The sequence below is a fragment of the Salvelinus fontinalis genome, chromosome 7, assembly GCF_029448725.1.
Source record: "Salvelinus fontinalis isolate EN_2023a chromosome 7, ASM2944872v1, whole genome shotgun sequence".
NCBI lineage: Eukaryota > Metazoa > Chordata > Actinopteri > Salmoniformes > Salmonidae > Salvelinus > Salvelinus fontinalis.
In genome coordinates, this window is record NC_074671.1 from 58843769 (window position 1) to 58864430 (window position 20662).

The 20662-nt window shown below is 46.1% G+C and overlaps 1 protein-coding gene across 1 annotated transcript in view; it reads right to left on the bottom strand.

Moving 5' to 3' along the window:
* LOC129859888 (striated muscle preferentially expressed protein kinase-like) overlaps positions 1-20662 on the bottom strand; it is a 55979-nt gene that overhangs the window by 20081 nt on the left and 15236 nt on the right. Inside the window, exons 4-26 of the mRNA XM_055930109.1 lie at positions 20207-20241; positions 17712-17819; positions 15623-15761; positions 13078-14004; positions 12253-12860; positions 11978-12124; positions 9791-9973; positions 6643-6827; positions 6445-6533; positions 6170-6345; positions 5795-5981; positions 4752-4825; positions 4347-4505; positions 4005-4194; positions 3604-3839; positions 3214-3333; positions 2987-3091; positions 2666-2872; positions 2108-2404; positions 1862-1974; positions 1519-1687; positions 664-763; positions 19-219 (exon numbers count right to left, since the gene is read on the bottom strand). Coding sequence (XP_055786084.1) covers positions 19-219; positions 664-763; positions 1519-1687; positions 1862-1974; positions 2108-2404; positions 2666-2872; positions 2987-3091; positions 3214-3333; positions 3604-3839; positions 4005-4194; positions 4347-4505; positions 4752-4825; positions 5795-5981; positions 6170-6345; positions 6445-6533; positions 6643-6827; positions 9791-9973; positions 11978-12124; positions 12253-12860; positions 13078-14004; positions 15623-15761; positions 17712-17819; positions 20207-20241 — 4755 coding nt within the window. The remainder of the gene's footprint in view (positions 1-18; positions 220-663; positions 764-1518; positions 1688-1861; positions 1975-2107; positions 2405-2665; positions 2873-2986; positions 3092-3213; positions 3334-3603; positions 3840-4004; positions 4195-4346; positions 4506-4751; positions 4826-5794; positions 5982-6169; positions 6346-6444; positions 6534-6642; positions 6828-9790; positions 9974-11977; positions 12125-12252; positions 12861-13077; positions 14005-15622; positions 15762-17711; positions 17820-20206; positions 20242-20662) is intronic.

The window sequence follows — 20662 nt, forward strand, 5'->3', positions numbered from 1 at the left end:
CAGTCAGTGAAAGGATACAGCTCAGTGATGATGACAACCATGTTCTTCTTCTCAAAGGCGTCATGGAAGTAGAGCATTTTCTCGTGGTTCAGCTCTGACAGAAGGTTCATTTCTCTCAGGGCCAAGGCCTTCCTCTTGGCCCTCGCAGACACGAACTTGGCCGCATACTCCACCTTCCCCTTCTTCTCAGACACCCTCTTCACATAGGAGAACGCCCCACTGGAAAACAGTTGCACAATGATGATATCATTGCAATAACTCTAGGAGAATGACCAAATCTTTCAATGGGGTTGAGTTCTGAGAAACCAAAAGTCCTAGTTGAGAAAGTAAAGGGACATGAGTATTAAACCGTGCGTGACACCTTGTTATTGTTCAACTTCTGGTGAGTCAAGCCTTGCTCTACCAGAGAAAAACAAAAACAAATAGCCTTTGTGATGTGTTCCTCTATTGACGGGTGACTCACCTCTCCTCTATTTCTGTCTGCTATCATTATGCAGTCAGGTTGTTGTTTGGTGTGGTGGAATTCCCCCTACTGACCTTTGTGGCCACCGTTCACAGTGCAATTTAATACAGATAGTAGCTGCCACTCGCAGAGCCTTTAAATACAGAAGAGATAGCCTGGCTCAGCGGATGTTGTTGGTGATTGCCTGGTCCATGACTCACCGTCCTATCTCCTTGTGTACATCGTAGTAATCAGTCAGCCTCCGCATTTTCCTCAAAATGGACCCCTCATCCTCCATGGGCTCCACCACCTCCTTCCTGACTGCAGGCAGAGGGTTGGTACAGGGGGCAAGGTTAATGTGGGTTTGTGTCTGTCTGTCTCTGTCTCTGTCTCTGTCTGTCTCTGTCTCTGTCTCTGTCTCTGTGTGTCTGTCTGTGTGTGTGTGTGTGTGTGTGTGTGTGTGTGTGTGTGTGTGTGTGTGTGTGTGTGTGTGTGTATGTGTGTGTGTGTGTGTGTGTGTGTGTGTGTGTGTGTGTGTGTGTGTGTGTGTGTGTGTGTGTGTGTGTGTGTCTGTGTGTGTGTGTGTGTGTGTGTGTGTGTGTGTGTGTGTGTGTGTGTGTGTGTGTGTGTGTGTGTGTGTGTGTGTGTGCGTGTGCGTGTGCGTGTGTGTGTGCGTGCGTGTGTGGGCTGACAGATGGTTTAATAGTCTCAGACACCTTGTGGTCCAACCCATATGGAGCATATTTGGTTATTTAACTCTCGATTACAACAAGCTTTGGCTGAGATATTACAAGGACAAACAGATGCAATCCAACTAAAACTGGCATTTCTGGCAACAACAAATAGTAGGAAAAGCCTTGGGACTGTGACATCTGTGTTAACAATATTCAGTGTGCAGAAAAAGCACATTTCAACAAGAGTGTGTCTTTAATACCTTACCGTAAGGGTGTGTTAATCAACAATAATTCATCAGTTATGTAAGCACAAAGTATCATTCTTGTAGATGTTTTCCAGACTTATTCCAATATCTGTATATATCCTTATACATTTCAGACTATATAGACTATGGTCCTGACCTTTGTGGACAGTGAGTTCAGCCTTGCAGGAGACTTGCCCAGCCAGGTTCTTGGCGGTGCAGGTGTACACCCCTGAGTCCTCAGGCCGGGCGTTCAGCACCACCAGGGAACACTCCATATCATCGTACACAAAGGTGAAGTGACTGCTCTCCGACAGCAGAGTGTCATCCTGGAACCACAGAGCAGATAACCACAATCAATTCCACTTGATCAACTATCATGGTTGGTAGGTTGGTTTTCCTGGAACCACAAAGGAGTTAATCATCCAACAACCTGCTTAATCACTGCAGAATAAGTTTATGTGGTTAATGATATGATATCCATCCATTGACTCTTATCATACCTTGTACCACAGAATATCAGGATCGGGTTGTCCCTCGACAACCACAGCAAAGCGAGATGTCTCTCCTACATGTATTTCCAAGTCCTCCATGATGGACTCAAATTTAGGACGCACTGTTGGGAGAAAAGGAGGATAGAGAGTTTGGGATCAGTTTGGATTTTTACCTCGTCATGGTTACAGTAAGCACCAGGGCTGTTAGCTGATTCTAGATCTGCACATAGCGGTGAACTTTGACCCCAAACTCACCTGCCATGGCCAGTAGGATGGTACAGAGGTCGCTGCCAAACTGGTTGTTGGCTGTACAGACCAGCTGACCGGTGTCAGTGCTCTTCACCCTCTGGATCTTTAGGGTGTGTTGGTCGTCGTCTGGCATGCTCATCTCAAACACCCCTGGCTTGTTGAGCAAAACCACGCCCCTCCTCTTCCAGGTGACCACAGCATTAATGTGGTTAAGGGTGAGGGTGATGCTCACGGACTGGTTCTCCACCACGTACACAACGTCAGGCTTGTCCAGGATGATGGGAGCTTTCCTCAGATAGGGACCTGATAGGGATCAAAGGTCAATTGATCAGGGGATCAAACCATCGTCTTTGATGTGTTGACAGACGATCATACTCTCACAATAGTAGATCCTATATATCCGGCTACATATCGGCTCGAAGGACCATGTAATTATAATATTTTTGTACACCTGCTGCAATGTGTTTGGTGACATTGCTTTTGCACTATGTAAGTGTTTACATAAATCCATTTAACCTTTGACCCTCCAACATAACTGTAGAGACTTGGAGCTTATATAAGCACCTCTATCCATGATCTGCACCAGGTCAGTGGAGGGGGAGGGTTTGCTGAGGAGCTTGGCGGTGGCCGCTAGGACCCTGAAGGCGTAGCGGACTCCCTTGGAGAGACCGGTGACTGTGTAGGTGGTCTCTCTCAGGTTGGAGGCTATGATGCTCCACTGGATGGAACCCAGAGGCTGCTGTTGCACTGCATACATCAAAGAACTGCCATCTGGAAGTACAACCATGAGGGTTACTGTAGTAGTGAAACGAATTTGGAGGGTAGAGTAGCCTGAAAGGGACTTGAATCCAGGTCCCTGTGACTCTCAGTTATATTGAGGCATACCTATGGAAGAGTCAAGCCTCTTTGGTTTCTTCCAGCTGAGTGTTATGGTCTTCCCTGTTATGGACTCTACCACTGGAGGACCATCGGGGGGATCAGGAACAATATCTACCAAAGGAAAATACAAATGTACCAACACACCCATACTGTAATCAGTTGGCACAATGATTCTCGGGGCTTTTTTGTTTGGACCACCTGTTGCTGTGATTGCTGGTGGATGGTTCCCATACCTGTGATGTAGAGGTGTGCGTAGCAGGCTGCCTTCCCCACTTTGTTGGAGATGACACTCTTGTAGACGCCCCCGTGGCCGTGACACACACAGCGGATGACCAGACTGTAGACATCCCTGTCTGGAGGAGAAAGAGAGAGAGAGATGACGCAGGTAGAGGAGGGAGAGAGAGAGAGATAACTAATGTAGAGGAGGGAGAGAGAGAGAGAGATGACGCAGGTAGATGAGGGAGAGAGAGATGACTAATGTAGATGAGGGAGAGAGAGAGAGAGATGACTAATGTAGAGGAGGGAGAGAGAGAGATGACGCAAGTAGAGGAGGGATAGAAAGAATAAGAGTGAGAGCAAACGAGAGAGAGAGAGAGAGAAATAGAGAGAGATTGCTTCCTCACGCTGGGTCATCTTCCTGTCGTCTGTGCTGTGTATCTTCTTGCCGTTGTGGTACCAGGCGATGGTGGGGTAGGGCAGGCCCGCCACCTTACACTTTAGCACCGCCTCCTTCCCCTCGATCATCTCCAGGTCAGCCAGGGGCTTGACAAAATCAGGCATGGTCCTCTGCTCCTGCTCCACCTCGCTCTCCAGAACCTCCGGCTCCTCAGCGATGGAAGGCATCTTCTCCAGCTTTGCCCTGGAGAGAAGAAGGAAGCAAATAGAATGAGAGACAGAAGAAAAGGGAAATACAGAAGAGAAGACAATGAAACACGCCTATTGTTTGTTTTTAGATCACTGAGATGAGGAGAAGAAGCCACTTCAGACTAGTGGGATCACCCCACGTCTATGGTTTCCCCCATACATGTGAGAAGAGATAGCGGGCCGCGGTTCCTGCATGTAGAGTTCGGCTGTGCACTCCGCCTTTCCGCGGGAGTTCTTAGCGACGGCTGTGTAGAAGCCCTCCGTGTCGCTGCTGACGTGGGTGATGACCAATGAGTAACGGCCTCCTTCCTGCAGGAGACGCACATTCTCACTCTCCTCCACCGGGTTCTCTGGATGGAGATAAACACAATATGGTAGATTCATAAAGAGTCAACCAATGGGGTAACAAAGAGACATTACGAGCCATACTAGCCTACATTACCAATTTGCTGTCCATTCTGTACCAATAGGAAATACAGTACATTCTAAGAGAGATACTTACCGAAATGGTTCCAGGTAACGATGGGAGGTGGGGACCCGCTGACCTTGCAGTCAAAACGGGCGGTGCGACCCTCTATGACCTCCAGGATGTCCAGCTTGCGGGTGAACAGGGGCTCCCTGGAGGGAGTGACCTTTAGGTGGGCACTGGAGGTCAACTCCTCTGGAACAGGAAGGAAAATCACCAGCAATTGTATTAATGGTTTATAAGTAGTTTATAGACAATAAGTGATTTACAAATTATTTAAAAAATGATTTAACTCATTGGTTGAAATTGTGTGATCATCATTTTTGGTTCTTGCCAAATAGTGTGGCTGTATCATTACATTACTTACAACAGCAGCAATTCATTACTGCCGTATAAACCCATTATTTGGCAAGGAAGTTTTTTTCTGGAGTTGTCATTTACCTTTGGCAGTGCTCAGCTTGCAGGTGTAGGTTCCACTGTCGTCTTCATGTACTGAGTTTAACAGCAGCCGGCACCTGTAATAGAAATCCCCTCTGTCAGCTGCCTGGACCTTATTACACGCTCCATGAGCTAACACTGCCTCACATCCACTTGTGTGGGCTGTTTCCTTCATTAGAAAAAGTGAATGTCCATTCACAGTTTTCTTATGGATGAAATGTTGTTGTATCAGAAATTGAATTTTGAAGGCCCCCTCCATACTGCTCTGACAAACCATCCACTCTACTCAGATCAGAGTGGATGAAGGAGAAAGGGGCATGGAAAGGAAATCACTTCAAAGATTTGAGGCACACCCTCTATCGCTCTCACCCATTCAATCAAGGGAAAGGCAAGGAATTCACTTAAAAGCATTGAGGCACCTTTCCCTTTCATAGTGTCTAGGCCAGGTCACTCCAACCCTGTTCCTGGAGAGTTACCCTCCTGTAGGGTTTCACTCCAACCCAGTTCCTGGAGAGTTACCCTTCTGTAGGGTTTCACTCCAACCCTGTTCCTGGAGAGCCACCCTCCTGTAGGGTTTCACTCCAACCCTGTTCCTGGAGAGTTACCCTCCTGTAGGGTTTCACTACAACCCTGTTCCTGGAGAGCTACCCTCCTGTAGGGTTTCACTCCAACCCTGTTCCTGGAGAGCTACCCTCCTGTAGGGTTTCACTACAACCCTGTTCCTGGAGAGCTACCCTCCTGTAGGGTTTCACTCCAACCATGTTCCTGGAGAGCTACCCTCCTGTAGGGTTTCACTCCAACCCTGTTCCTGGAGAGTTACCCTCCTGTAGGGTTTCACTCCAACCCTGTTCCTGGAGAGCTTCCCTCCTGTAGGGTTTCACTCCAACCCTGTTCCTGGAGAGCTACCCTCCTGTAGGGTTTCACTCCAACCCCAGTTGTAACAAACGTGATGCAGCTTATTAACCAGCTACTTATTAGAATCAGGTGCGCTAGATTAGTGTTGGAATGATAGCAGGGTTGGAGAGCCTTGGTCTAGTCCTACCCACCTCTTCCCGTTAAAGGTCATCTTGCAGTTGAGCAGTGCCGGCTGAACCAGTTTCCCATTGGACAGCCAGTCTACTTCCACATCCAGAGGCCCGGTCATGTGACACTCAAACATGGCCGACTCTCCGGCCCTCACTGCCACGTCTCGCACCTCTCTGATGATAGCCAGGGCTTCCTGTGCCGGGGAGGCTGGGGAAAAGACAGAGGAGAGACCAACACAGATCGGTTACTGTTGCAGCTAGAAACACAAGCATTTTGCTGCACCTGCGATAACAATACACTTTGATTTGATTTTAAGCTTTTTCAAAATGCAGCTGGCACCAACCCAAATGGTCAGTCACTGACGCTGGTCTTGTGGATTTTGGAGTGATCTTTACCTTTGACCTCTAGTTTGCATTCGCTCTGCTTGGTTCCGTATTCGTTGATGATCTTGCAGGTGTAGAGTCCTGCATCAGATCTCTGTGCTGAAGTGATGATCATTTCACTGGTGCCGTCCTCTGTCTCACGCACAATGAATCTACCATTGGTTTTTAGGGTCACTTTGTCCCTCAACCTAGGTGATAAAAACAGGTACATTCTGAGCTCTTGCAAAAGCAAACGAGAGAAAGACATGACAAACTGTACTGAAACACACTGAATACTGTATTCTTACCAGTACACCATAGGTTTAGGCTGTCCTCTGACTTTGACAGACATGGTAACCTCCTGTCCCTCTGTCACCCCGTGGTCATTCAGTGCTGCCTATCAAACCAAAAGACTAAGACCGTCTAAAAGCCGGTACATTGAATACTCAGTGGCGAGGGGAGAAATCCCCCTTAGACTATTGAGATGCCCCCTGAATCTTCTTTACCTGAAAGGAGGGAGGATCTTTGAAGAACGCATATTTAGACTGTGGCCCCACCCCTCGTGAGGGTGGTTCTCCAATCTCCATGACCTCCTCCAGGGGGCTCAGGTACTCCTCGTCTGATTGGAGGGGACTCGTGACCTCCACCAGGGGCAAGCTGCTCGGCTTCCCACCATGCACCTGGGTCAGCTCTGGAGAAACAACATAATACTTGTTTACCATATAATGTATCATTTGAATGTATTTTAAGGATGTCCCCACCAGAGGAGGCCGGTGGGAGGAGCTATCAGAGGACGGGCTCATTGTAATGGTTGTAATGGAACGGTATCAAACACATCAAACATATGGAAACCACGTTTGACTCATCTGCATTCATTCCATTCCAGCCATTACAATGTGCCCATTCTCCTATAGCTCCTCCCACCAGCCTCCACTGGTCCCTACAAAATGGTACCCAGTGTGAGCACCATCCTTTACAGTATCAAAATGAACAGAACAAGCGCATCGTCCTGTCTATGCAACACAGAGCGAGGCAGGGTAATAAATATACATTTTGTAATATAGATCAAACATTACTCACAATAATTCCACAAAGACGTTTACGGACCAGCCCGATATGGCAACGTAGTTAACAAAACTTGATAGTGTTTGTGAGGCATAAAACCCAGAGAATGTAGCATTAAGCATTAACTGAATTGCTAGAATATTCAAAATTAGCTTCCCAACAAGCAGCGTATGAGGTCTCCACTGTCTCCTGTTCTGCTTGTGTGTTGCTCTACTTGCATCACCATGGTGACAAGAGTGTTTGAAGAGATGAGCGATGGACACACACACACACACACACACACACACACACACACACACACACACACACACACACACACACACACACACACACACACACACACACACACACACACACACACACACACACACACACACACACACACACACATTGCTGAGGGACCCTTTGAAGTGACCAGTGCTGGACAGATAATGGATTAATCCCTGAATCCCTGACCCAATCATTCTGCGAGACTAGCCCAGCGCCACAGGAGAACCACCAGCCTCTCCACAAGTCACAGTTAATTCAGCTCCACAGAGGAACCATAGTATTGTAGCAGCCACCTCTTTACAAAACCATGGGCTCCAGAATTCAATTTCACTGGCAAGATAAACAGACAATGTTCTGACAATCGAACGAGAACAATCGACAGAAGCTATAGATAAAATATGAAAGGTTTCTCTCCTGTTAGGAAAAAGAACAGGGTAGCTTAGCATATATAGAAACTGCTTGCTTCGAATGCTTGGCCATACACATGAAGAGATTAAGTGAACAACATCACAGAGATTAAAGCTAAACAAGGACATCTGCAGAAAGAACAGAGGACATACAGGCATTCTAGATGTTTAGAGGTCGTAGAACCAGAAATGAATGAGTAAACAAGTGAAAACCCTTTGATGTTAAAATGCTCCAATTTCTTCTAACTATGACGAAGAAGTTTCAGATGTGGAGATCGAGGACTCACCTAAGAAGTTACATGTCTGAGTCGAGCCTGTGCACAGACAACCAGCACCAGCTTTCTTCCTGTAATGCTGCCAACGTCTACACAAATGCTGCATGAAGCAAGCCTTCCTAGCCTGCTGCTAATAATCTACCAATTCAATCTCATCCTCCTCTGCCTCTCTCCCTCACTTTCCTCCTTCTTCTTCAGCTCCAAATTCTCTTCTTCCTTCTCTCTGTCCTCCAGCAATATTACATCAACCCACATTCCCTGTAGCCTAAAGGCTTTGATACAAAAAATAATAATAATTATAAAATCAAGTCAGACTGCAATATTGCAGTGTTTATGTGATTCATAAACACCAAAGACTTTTGGAAAGCATCTCATATTGTGGGTATATATTCAAGTTGCAAAAACTCAGCATTTGATGTACGTGGGTTAAATTGAGACGTTTAATACCCTGAATCTCCTCTAATACACTACCGTATAAATCCCAACTTGATGCGCCAAAATCCTCACCCACCCCACAGAACCATAGCAACATGACTCATAATCTCGCTGTGCATGAGTTTGGCAATCCCCCTGACTCCAGCATCTCAGGGTGGAATCATCACAGATAAAGAAAGGGTCTGTGACCGTAACATTAATCTCACACTGGGACATACAACAGAACGCCATTGAGAACAAGAGGCTGCTATAAATACCTAGTGGTAGCCTCCACTGGCCTAATATGGCCAAGCAGGCCTGGACGCTGAGCTGGTGCCAGAAAACTACAGCAGTAGCGTTCCCTCTGCAGGATAACACTGTGCAGAGACATTACAGGCCTGGATAAAGAGCTTGTGGCACATTCAAAGGAAGTTTAAATAGTTTGGCTTCCTCAAAAGATATGGAATAAGTGGCTCTAAGAGAGCGAGAGACATTTATGAGCATATTGTATGTATATTGGATTGTCACAGAGATCTGTGTGTTTCTGTTTGAGGTAATAATTATATTATTGCGGCCATTACTCAAGTGACTGGAAAGGACTGTGGTTGCGTTTTGATTTGATGCAGGAGTGGTACTGTTTGTCTGCATTGAGAGCTGTGGTGTGATTTATCTTTTTATATAACCACAATTCAAACTATTGACTATTGACCGAACCAACAGACAGCTCAGCTAATAATACACAAACTAAAGTTTTATGTCCAAGAGGAATACTCATTCTGTTGACAAAGACTAATCCCCAGTTTTGAACATCTGCCTAACTGACTGAAACCCGGGGACCTTTAGTGACTGGCAGGCAAATCTTTGTTTTGAAATCCACCAAGGGACCCAAAACGCCTTTCACAAATTATGAGTTGCCATGGCAACTATCTGTGAATGGAGCTTGGGCTTGGAATGGGATGCCCCTTTGTAGTTATGAAGACAAAATGTCAGAGCAGAGCTGGCAGGGGATTAGGATGGAGAGTTGTGGTGTTTGCGTGTGTGTGTGTGTGTGTGTGTGTGTGTGCATGCGTCTGTCTGTCTGTCTGTCTGTCTGTCTGTCTGTCTGTCTGTCTGTCTGTCTGTCTGTGCGTGCGTGTGTGTGTGTGTGCATCCCAGACATAAAAAATGGTGTGCCTTTGATTCCTAGAATGTATGGCCTTCTGTCTGTCTGTAACCCCGCTCACCTGGTTTGATGTAGAGCGTGGCGTTGCAGGATGCTTTCCCGGCCGCGTTGACAGCGGTGACGCAGTACGTCCCGGTGTCTCCAGACCTCATCTGGGTTATCAGTAGGGAGTGCTGCTCCCCCTCAGCCCTGACCACATGGGACGGGCTGCTCTTTATCAGAACATTACTCTTCTTCCAAGTCACTGCATTCCAAGGGGTCACACACAAAGATACATCTCAGACCACGCTCAGACAACTTAATCACAGTCCCTTCCCCTGTGTCTAGGTGCAGAATGATGTGTGGCCCTTAAGCACCAATCCAAGGTCAGTTTGACATACAGGAAATATTCAGACCCCTTCCATTCGTCCAGACTTTCTGACATTACAGCCTTATTCTAATTTTTTTTTTTTTTTTTTTACTCATCAATCTACACACAATACCCCATAATGACAAGCGAAAAGAGGTTTTTAGAAATTTTTGCAAATATATTGAAAATAAAAAACTGAAATATCTTATTTACATAAGTATTCAGACCGTTTGCTATGAGACTCGGAAATTAGCTCAGGTGCATCCCGTTTCCATTGATCATCATTGAGATGTTTCTGTAACTTGATTGTCCACCTGTGGTAAATTCAATTAATTGGACATGATTTGGAAAGGCACACACCTGTCTTTATAAGGTCCCACAGTTGACAGTGCATGTCAGAGCTAAAACCAAGCCATGAGGTCAAAGGGATTGTCTGTGGAGCTCCAAGGCAGGATTTTGTTGCGGCACAGATCTGGGGAAGGGTACCAAAACATTTCTGCAGCATTGAAGGTCCCCAAGAACACAGTGACCTACATTATTCTTCAATGGAAGAAGTTTGGAACCACCAAGACTCTTCCTAAAGCTGTCCGCCCGGCCAAACTAAGCAATCGGGGGAGAACGGCCTTGGTCAGGGAGGTGACCAAGAACCCGATGGTCACTCTGGCAGAGTTCCAGAGTTCCTCTGTGGAGATGGGAGAACCTTCCAGAAGGACAACCATCTCTACAGCACTCCAACAATCAGGCCTTTATGATAGAGTGGCCAGATGGAAGCCACTCCTCAGTAAAAGGCACATGACAGCCCGCTTGGAAAAAGCCACCTAAAGGACACTCAGACCATGAGAAACAAGATTCTCTGGTCTGATGAAACCAAGATTGAACTCTTTGGCCTGAATGCCAAGAGACACATTTGGAGGAAACCTGGCCCCATCCCTACATGTACGGTGAAGCATGGTGGTGGCAGCATCATGCTGTGGGGATGATTTTCAGGTGCAGGAACAGGGAGACTAGTCAGGATCGAGGGAAAAATGAACAGAGCAAAGTACAGAGAGATCCTTGATGAAAACCTGCTCCAGAGCGCTCAGGACATCAGACTGGGGCGAAGGTTCACCTTCCAACAGAACAGTGACCCTAAGCACACAGCCAAGACAATGCAGGAGTGGCTTCAGGACAAGTCTCTGAATGTCCTTGAGTGGCTCAGCCAGAGCCCAGACTTGAACCAAATCGAACATCTCTAGAGAGACCTGAAAATAGCTGTGCAGTGACTCTCCCCATCCAACCTGACAGAGCTTGAGAGGATCTGCAGAGAAGAATGGGAGGAACTCCCCAAATACAGGTGTGCCAAGCTTGTGTTGTCATTTTTTGAAATGTATTTTATTTCACCTTTATTTAACCAGGTAGGCCAGTCGAGAACAAGTTCTCATTTACAACTGTGACCTGGCCAAGATAAAGCAAAGCAGTGCTACACAAGCAACACAGAGTTACACATGGAATACACAAAACGTACAGTCAATAACACAATGGAAAAGTCTATATACAGTGTATGCAAATGAAGTAAGATTAGTATATGGGGTTTACACAAGAAGACTCAAGGCTGTAATCACAGCCAAAGGTGCTTCAACAAAGTACAGAGTAAATGTGATATTTTCGTTTAAAATTTGTAACAAATTTGCTAAAATTTCTAAAAAACTGTTTTTGCTTTTTTCATTATGGGTTATTGTGTGTATTGTGTGAAAAACGATTTAATCAAATAAGGCTGTAACGTAACAAAATGTGGAAAAAGTCAAGAGGTCTGAATACTTTCCGAAATCACTGTATTACCTCATCATGGTCCAAATGTGTTTGGGAAAGGCAAAAGCTGACCCCAAAGCTTTGCTTAACCTCTAACTGGAGATGACCTACCTGTTGGGAGGGGTTTGCCAGTGATGACACATTTGAGCAGGACCTCAGAGCCAGCGGTGGCGATGGTGTCCCCCAGGGGCCTCTCAAACGCTGGTTTCTCAGCTGGCCCCTCATCTGCCGACATGTAAGAGTCATCTGAATCGTCTCCTACTACAGAAAGGCAGGAGCTGTATTACTTTCCTTCTATACTGTAGATATTAATATATTTAGGACGGTAGCACATTAATGTCTGGCTGATGTGCCGCCCAGTGGATACCTGCAATGCAGTGTCCTACCTGTCTCAGGAGACATAGACTGACTTTCCCAAGACTTTCCCGAGACTTTTCCCTTCTTCTGAGTCTTGGAAGCCCTGCCCTCCTTATTCCCTGCTCTTCTCATCTTTTCTCTCTCTCTCTTCTCTCCTGCCTCCTCCTCTTCCATTTCCATGAGCTCGTCCTCAACCAGGATGGTAGGAATGGTCATCTTCAGCGCGGGAGACGTCCTCCCCGGCTCTCCCTTCCGTCTCTTCGTTAGAGGGCTGATGGAAGGGGTGGAGATGGGGGTGGGGGACAGCCGTGGGGGCTTGGGGGGATAGGCAGAGGCTGGATCTTTGGCAGGGGTCGGTGATGGTCCTCTCTGCATGGTGGGGCTTGGAGACCTGGGGCTTGGAGGCCTGCGTTGGTGTAGAGGTTTCTCAAGCTCTTTCGGAGAGGAAGGCCCTTTGGGGTAGGTAGGCGGTGCTCTTTGTGCGGTAGGGGTTGGAGACCCGGGGTGGTCCATCCTGGGTGGAGGCTGCTCCAGCTCTTTATCTGCCAAAGGCCCTTTGAGTGTTGGAGATACAGGTGGTTGGTCCTCGGCCGTGTGTGGAGGCTTCGCCACTGCAGGAGAGCTCCAAAGGCCTTCCCTGTGTCAAATGCATTATGTAATGTTGGCACAGAAAATAGAATAGAAAGAAATTATGTCATTTATATCTGTAATGTGTGTGTACATATATCACTATTGAGCTGTCAGAGTAGTGTGTACCAATGCACACAGGCACGTACACACACGTACACACACGTACACACAAATCGACCAACACAAAAACACACACACAATGTTAATGGATCATCTCAGCCTACCTGGTTGGGCTATTCCGCGTGACTCTTGATGAGGGTGATCGTCGTCCTGGTAACTGGTTAACCAGTACTGTCTCCATGGAAACAGAGCCTTTCCCCACACTTTTAGACTCAGGCGGCTGAGCTGACGCTAAAGCTGAATCATGCTGCTCCCGTTGCGGAACATTCCTTTGATCTGTCAGAACCTTCTCATGGGATTGGGATGATTTTCGGGACAAAACACTCTCTTCAACGCTCTTCCCTAATAGTCCTCTCTCCTCCAGGACCTTCTCCCTCTCTTCCAGCTTCTTGACCACCTGAGGGGGAATGGGCTCCAGCTTGCCCATGGACTGTCTCTCCATCTGGGGCAACTGCTCGGTGGAGTAGGCCTTCTTCAGGTTGGGTCTCCCCACCAGCTTCTTGATCCTGGCCAGCTCCTCTGTGAACTTGTTCTGGAAGCTCTGGACCCTCTGCTGGTAGCTTGGTTTGTCCTCCAGAGACGAGGCCCTCTTCTTTCCGAACGTCGAGCGCCTCGAGGCCGCGGCATCCGGCTGGCTTGTCCCCTCCTCTTTGGAGACCCCCTCCAGATCGCAGGATGCCGCCCGGCCGAAAGAGCGCCCAGATCTGACCCCTGCACTCACCGCACTCACCTTTTGTTCAAACTCCTTGATCTTGTCAAAGATCTTGGGTGCGGCGCGGGCCAGTTTGGGTGTCTTGCCACCACTGCTGCCGCTGCTTGAAGTATGGGAGGAGGCTCCTGAAAACATCCCTGGGAGTTTGTTTTTGACCACAGCTCCTCCTAGGGAAGGGTCTTGGGTACTGTGTGAGGTGACACTGTTCTTATGGGAGCTGAGAGATGTTGTGGGTTGGGATACAGTTTGACTGGACTGGGGTGAGGCAGGACTGAAGGATGGACCTGTTTGGGTTTGGGGGAGAGAAGGAGATGGGATCCTGGAAGATGGAGATTTTAGGGAAATGGAAAGTTAGACGTATAAAGAAGGGACAAGGAGAGGCCCAGGTTTTTGGAAGAGGAAGAAAAGCCATTGAATGTTTGTGTGCTCGGTAGAGGATATTTGTTTGAGAACGTTTGTTTGAATCTCGTGATCGTGTGTGTGTGTGTGTGTGTGTGTGTGTGTGTGTGTGTGTGTGTGTGTGTGTGTGTGTGTGTGTGTGTGTGTGTGTGTGTGTGTGTGTGTGTGTGTGTGTGTGTGTGTGTGTGTGTGTGTGTGTGTGTGTGTGTGTGTGTGTGTGTCTACGTAAATGAGTGTCCACTGCTTTATGAAATAGTAATACTGTTTATAGTCAATATAATTTGAGTATTGATTTCTCATCAGGACAGAGGTTCCTTTCACAAATAAACAGAACATGGAATGGCCATAAATGAAGTGATTTTAGCACAGCTAACACTTAACTTATATGGACACAAATCTCAATACACTATAGAAGGTAATGCATGGGTCTAACACAACATGTGTAGGAGCCAAATAGATCATATTGTATGTTTGTATATTTCCAATTCATGATTCCTGTCCAGGCCAATGGAGAATACAGTTAAAAGTCATACAAGCTCCAAGGCCTACTGGGAGTGACTGGAATGGCAGCACACAGGCTTTTGCCCAGGCCAGACCAGACCGGACCTGAATGGTCAATGTTATCATGTTGCAGCGACACGTAGAGAAATAATACGAGTCCTGTATGAATTAATCTAATACTATCTCTTCCAACATAACCAGGAAAGACCCCTATTCATCAACTATGAACACAATCACACATGCTTTGACACACACACACACCTCTCATGTTAGCTGGACACACAGTCAATTTAGTTGTGATGAAACTAGCTGGCAAAGACATGCAGACAAACATCAGCTTTGATTCACACTTCCATTCATGCGTGTGACACCAACGCTATGAAGATATCCAGGGTTATCTGACGGTAATGCTAGTAGAACACGGGAAACAATCTGGTCAATATACATGGCATGCAGCAGAAACCCAGGGAAACCAAAGGCTTCAGTGGTACTTTTTGATATCATAATAAAATCGAACCAAGCTCAAGACAGAACTGAACACAGCTGGAAAATGTCATGGCATGAAGTCAAAGGAAGGTATGATTTAAAAAACTAAACAGAAATAATATACTATCGGAAGCAATGATGATTTGAAAAAAGCTAAAAGGCAAGGACACAAAAGGAAATTTAAAATACATTATCAATTCGATAGAAAATATGAAATCTTTGGGAATAAATGGATCTAGGAAAATCATGATGTGTAATATTTTGTGTTTGTTGTATCTATTAAAGTTGGGAAATAGGTTTGGAGGCCACTCTTTTTCTAATCAGTGAAAATAAGAAGTTGTCCCTATAAAGGCATGGAAAACGTTCTTCCCCTGTAGAGGCTGAACATGCTTCCATAGTAGTCGCTTCCTACAGACACACTTTCCTCCGACCCCAGCATGGGTTGGTTAGTGCGAGCCAGGTTAGCGTGTGACGCCCGGATCAAGGGCTCCACACCCAGGTGTCTGACTAGGGCCCCTGGCCCCCCATCGGTCCCGCCGCAGAGAGCTTGCCTGCCGGGGTGTGTTGGGTCCTGGGCCCCTGGGGGCCGCGAGCCCAAAGCCATGAGCTCCCTCTCCACCACTGGGTCATGGCCCCCAGGAAGGGTGGTCCTCCGGTCAGGGCTGGAGTCCATCATCCTACATCCTTCACCTGCAGGGACAGAGGACAGGGGTCAGGGGTAAGACTGGAGATGGAGACTTAGAGAAGAATGTGGATTAGAGAGAGAGAAATGAAGGTATAAAGGAGAGAGAGAGAGGGAGGAAAGAGAGGGGGGAAAGAGAAGGAGAGAGCATGACAGGGAGAGGGAGCGAGAGCGAGAGCGAGAGCGAGGGAGAGAAAGAGAGAGACCGGAGAGAGAGGAGAGCGAGAGAGAGGGGGGAGGGAGAGTTAAGACAAGCACTGGAGGAATGTCTAAACCAACAAAGATGATTGATTAAGTAGAGAGGCGGGAAAGAAGGAAATAAGCAAATGTGTTCCACCCCAAGCACTGAAACAACCCCCGAGCTCGATCAATCAGTGATTGACATTTATCGAGTGGAGATGGAGACAGAAATGCGTCGGCAGCTGAAAGAACTTGAAGTCAGCAGCTTCCTTTAACGACTAAACCCATTTATTGGGACAAGACTAGGAAACGAGGGAAAATAAGCAAGCAGCATCTCCCACGAGCACTGAGGATTCTAAACAGACTCAGCTCCACAGACAAAACACAAATTCAGATCTCTAAAAAGCTCAATCTGAGCAAACTGTAGTAGACGGAGGATGGGGCCTACTGATAAAAGCACACAGCCTTCCAAAATCTTGCCTTGCAGATCCTTAAAAGCCTCTCTGGCAGTGAGGTGGATTCACTCTGGCAGTGCTTCTCCGGGCGCTCCGGGTGGAAGGAAGGGGAGTGGTCTACTAATCCTCCCACGCAGGTGTGGAACGGATTTTTTTTTAAATGTGTTTTCCATTTCCCATGACTCATTCTGATGCTGATGATGATGAAAGACATTATCCTCACACAACACCTTACTAACCACAAGCATCCTACATGTATGCATTATCGGTTAACAAAAGGTTTTGTTAGAACCAATTAGGATTTTTATTTTTATTTTGGGGGAAATGAATTAAATTAGCTGGTGGAATATAATTGACATGCATTAGCTACATTATTAGTGAATATGATTTCTGTGCTGAGCTAAGGGACAGTTATTCGAGGAAATGCAATTTGCATTGTTATCTGGTTGATACTTGGTAATGTATTTCACATCTCACTGCAGGTGGGGCGATGAGTGAAAGCCAAGTCTTTGTGTTGGTTCCTTTGTATGAAAAGAACAAACACTGAATCCCTCCTCCACTCTCATTTGATAGCACCATTCTCTCTCTTCTTCTTTCCTCTTTCGGGAACGACGGCACTCTAAGGCTGTCAACACGAAACCTTCGAAAGTGCAAACAGTCTCTTTACAAGCCATCAAGGAGGACAGAATTGAAAATAGATTTGTGCTGCTAGAGGAGTGTTTCCATATTCATGGTCTACATTTAGACAGGCTGGTGACCCCTGTTGTGAAGCATCTGCTTTGGTGGCACCGATGAGCACTGTGATAACCCCATAACAAATCACCATCAGTTCCCTATCAAATCCTGTTTCATCTATATTTCCATACACAAAGAGTTGGTGCTGCTAAGTAAAGGGGCGGCATAATGTGATGTTCCCGATGGGGAAGTGCTCTGTTTTCTGAAAGCCAGGGCTTTCTATCCAGACCATAACTCTGTAGGGTGGCAGTGACACAGACAGACAGAGAGAGAGAGAGAATGCAACGGCTCCAGGAGGTTACCTGGCAGCATGTAGGTCAGAATGTCACATTGTCACACCATTACATCATGGCGTGAAGGATTAAAGGACATCATATATACGTTTCATCCAACGAGTAGGGCTAATGCCAACATACACATAGTGCCATAACCGACAGTCACGCTAAAGCCATGCAAACACATGCATTTAACTTGGTGCCAGAAGAATTATGCTTACGTCTTAATCCCGGAAACCTGATTTACAGACTTGATTAAGGACGGGCCTTTAAATCACAGATCATGCTCAAGTTAATGAATTAAGTGAATTACCTGCAGGCACTCTACGGCCAGCCTTGTCCTGGTGTCGCCCACCAGGTCCTTCCTTGGTTTCCATGGGTACCTGGGGCTCCGTGGCTTCATCCTCTGTGGTTTCAGAGTCTGACGGGAGGAAGATGAGGAAGAGGAGGGTGAGAAGAAACCGAGAGAGGAATAAAACAACAGCTGAGTCTGAGTCACGGTGACAAATGACACTTCATTTTCACTTAGCGACAGAGAGGATAATGGGCAATAGAGTTGAGCCTTGGCAGGTCTCCTTCAGAGGTAATACAAGGGGGAGTCACTGAACCGTGATATGAAGCCAGATGTGGCCTCTAGAAATACACCACTAGCCTGGTTGAAATACCTTTATAGAAACGACCTTCTAGACTGGCTACCAGTCGGTTCTAACGAGGTATGTTACTGGTAATAGAGCAGGCTAGTGCTGAAACCAGACTAGCATCCATTCCATTCCAAACCCATTGGAAGTCTATTGACCCCTACAGAAGACAACGTCAGTAAGGACCATTATACCTCTTTTAACTGCAACAGTGCCCTTTAGCCCACTCATTTATGGTGATTAATATACAGTACCGGTCAAAAGTTTGGACACACCTTCTCATTCAAGGGTTTTTCTTTATTTGTACTATTTTCTACATTGTAGAATAGTAGTGAAGACGTCAAAACTATGAAATAACACATGGAATCATGTAGCAACCAAAAAAGTGTTAAACAAATCAAAATATATTTTAGATTCTTCAAAGTAGCGACCCTTTGCCTTGATGACAGCTTTGCACACTCTTAACATTCTCTCAACCAGCTTCATCTGGAATGCATTTCCAACGGTCTTGAAGGAGTTCCCACATATGCTGAGCACTTGTTGGATGCTTTTCCTTCACTCTGCAGTCCAACTCATCCCAAACCATCTCAATTGGGTTGAGGTCGGGTGATTGTGGAGGCCAGGTCATTTGATGTAGCACTCCATCACTCTCCTTCTTGGTTAAATAGCCCTTACACAGCCTGGAGGTATGTTGGGTCATTGTCCTGTTGAAAAACAAATGATAGTCCCACTAAGCTCAAACCAGATGTGATGGCGTATCGTTGCAGAATGCTGTGGTAGCCATGCTGGTTAAGTGTGCCTTGAATTCTAAGTAAATCACTGACAGTGTCACCAGCAAAGTACACCCACACCATCACACCTCCTCCTCCATGCTTCACGGTGGGAACCAAATATGATGAGATCATCCGTTCACCTACTCTGCATTTCACAAAGGCATGGCGGTTGGAAACAAAAATAAAACATTTGGACTCATCAGACCAAAGGACAGATTTCCACCGGTCTAATGTCCATAGCTCATGTTTGTTGGCCCAAGCAAGTTTCTTCTTATTATTGGTGTCCTTTAGTATTGGTTTCTTTGCAGCAATTCGACCTGATTCACGCAGTCTCCTCTGAAGAGTTGATGTTGAGATGTGTCTGTTACTTGAACTCTGTGAAGCATTTACTTGTGCTGAAATTTCTGGGGCTGGTAACTTTAATGAACTTATCCTCTGCAGCAGAGGTAACTCCGGGTCTTCTTTTCCTGTGGCGGTCCTCATGAGAGCCAGTTTCATCATAGCGCTTGATGGTTTAGGCGACTGCACTTTAATAAACTTGCAAAGTTCTTGACATTTTCCGAATTGACTGTCCTTCATGTCTTAAAGTAATGATGGACTGTCGTTTATTGCTTATTTTATTTTTTCTTGCCATAATATGGACTTGGTCTTTTACCAAATAGGGCTATGTTCTGTATACCCTCCCTACCTTGTCACAACACAGCTGACATATATTTAGATTGTTTGGGTTATTCTACAATGTAGAAAATAGTAAAAAAAATAAAGAAAAACCCTGGAATGAGTTGATGTGTCCAGACTTTTGACTTGCACTCTATCTCTTTAATAGACATAAGCACCCAATAAGTACTGTAACTGTGGCCTTTGATTTGGAGGCCTTGTGCAAATCATCTCAAAGGAGAGAAGTCGATTCAGCGACCTTTGATGAGATCAATAGAGATGTTACAAAGAAGCTGACATTTCTAGGGAAGATGTTAAGAAAAAACACAAACCACTTAAGAGACTTAAAAGGACATAATTAATGGGTGAAACACTAGAAGAAACTGGGACATGGTCCGAACTAAATGGTGTATAGTGCAAAACCCTGTGGAAATGTTTGGAATAGAGCAATAGACATATTCAAGAGACAGAGAAATCAAATAGATGGAAAATGGTAAATAAAGAAAGGGAAGAGGAAATTAGTCCAGGCAAACATGGGAGGACCTCATTCACAACAGTATCTTGGCTTGTAGACGTAACAAGAATCTACATAAAGTCCCCTGGGGCCTTAGCACATTGATATGGCAAATCAATAATAACAACAGAGAGAGAGAGAGAGAGAGAGAGAGAGAGAGAGAGAGAGAGAGAGAGAGAACGGACAGATGACAACGAGAGCGCGAGAGAAAACAAGACTGGTTTACCATAGCTTTGCTTTCGGCAGGAGCGGAAAACTTCGCTTCCATAGTGGCAGGAAGAGAGGGCAGACGGGAGAGCACAGTTACTATAGAAACCACCATCTCTCTCACCCACACGACCAATCGGCTCCATACCCATTAGAGTCTAAAATCACCAGCCCAACTGCCAACCCTGACACATACGCTTAGATAGCCTACTGCTGGAGCTTGCTGAGGAAGAGGCAAGCAAATGGGTTATGCCTCATTTCACTGTCATGTTGCTTTGGATAACAGTATCTGCTAAATGACAGAAAAGGGGGTAAATGTGAAATAGACAATAACAGTGATCATACAGTTTTAACAGTCAATTTCCTTGTGTATTTGGGTTCACCCATCTGTACCAAGTGGGATGGGACTAAACAGCTGGACACACACTGTGCAAGGAATATCGACTCAGCAATATGAGAGGCTGTCATTCAAAAT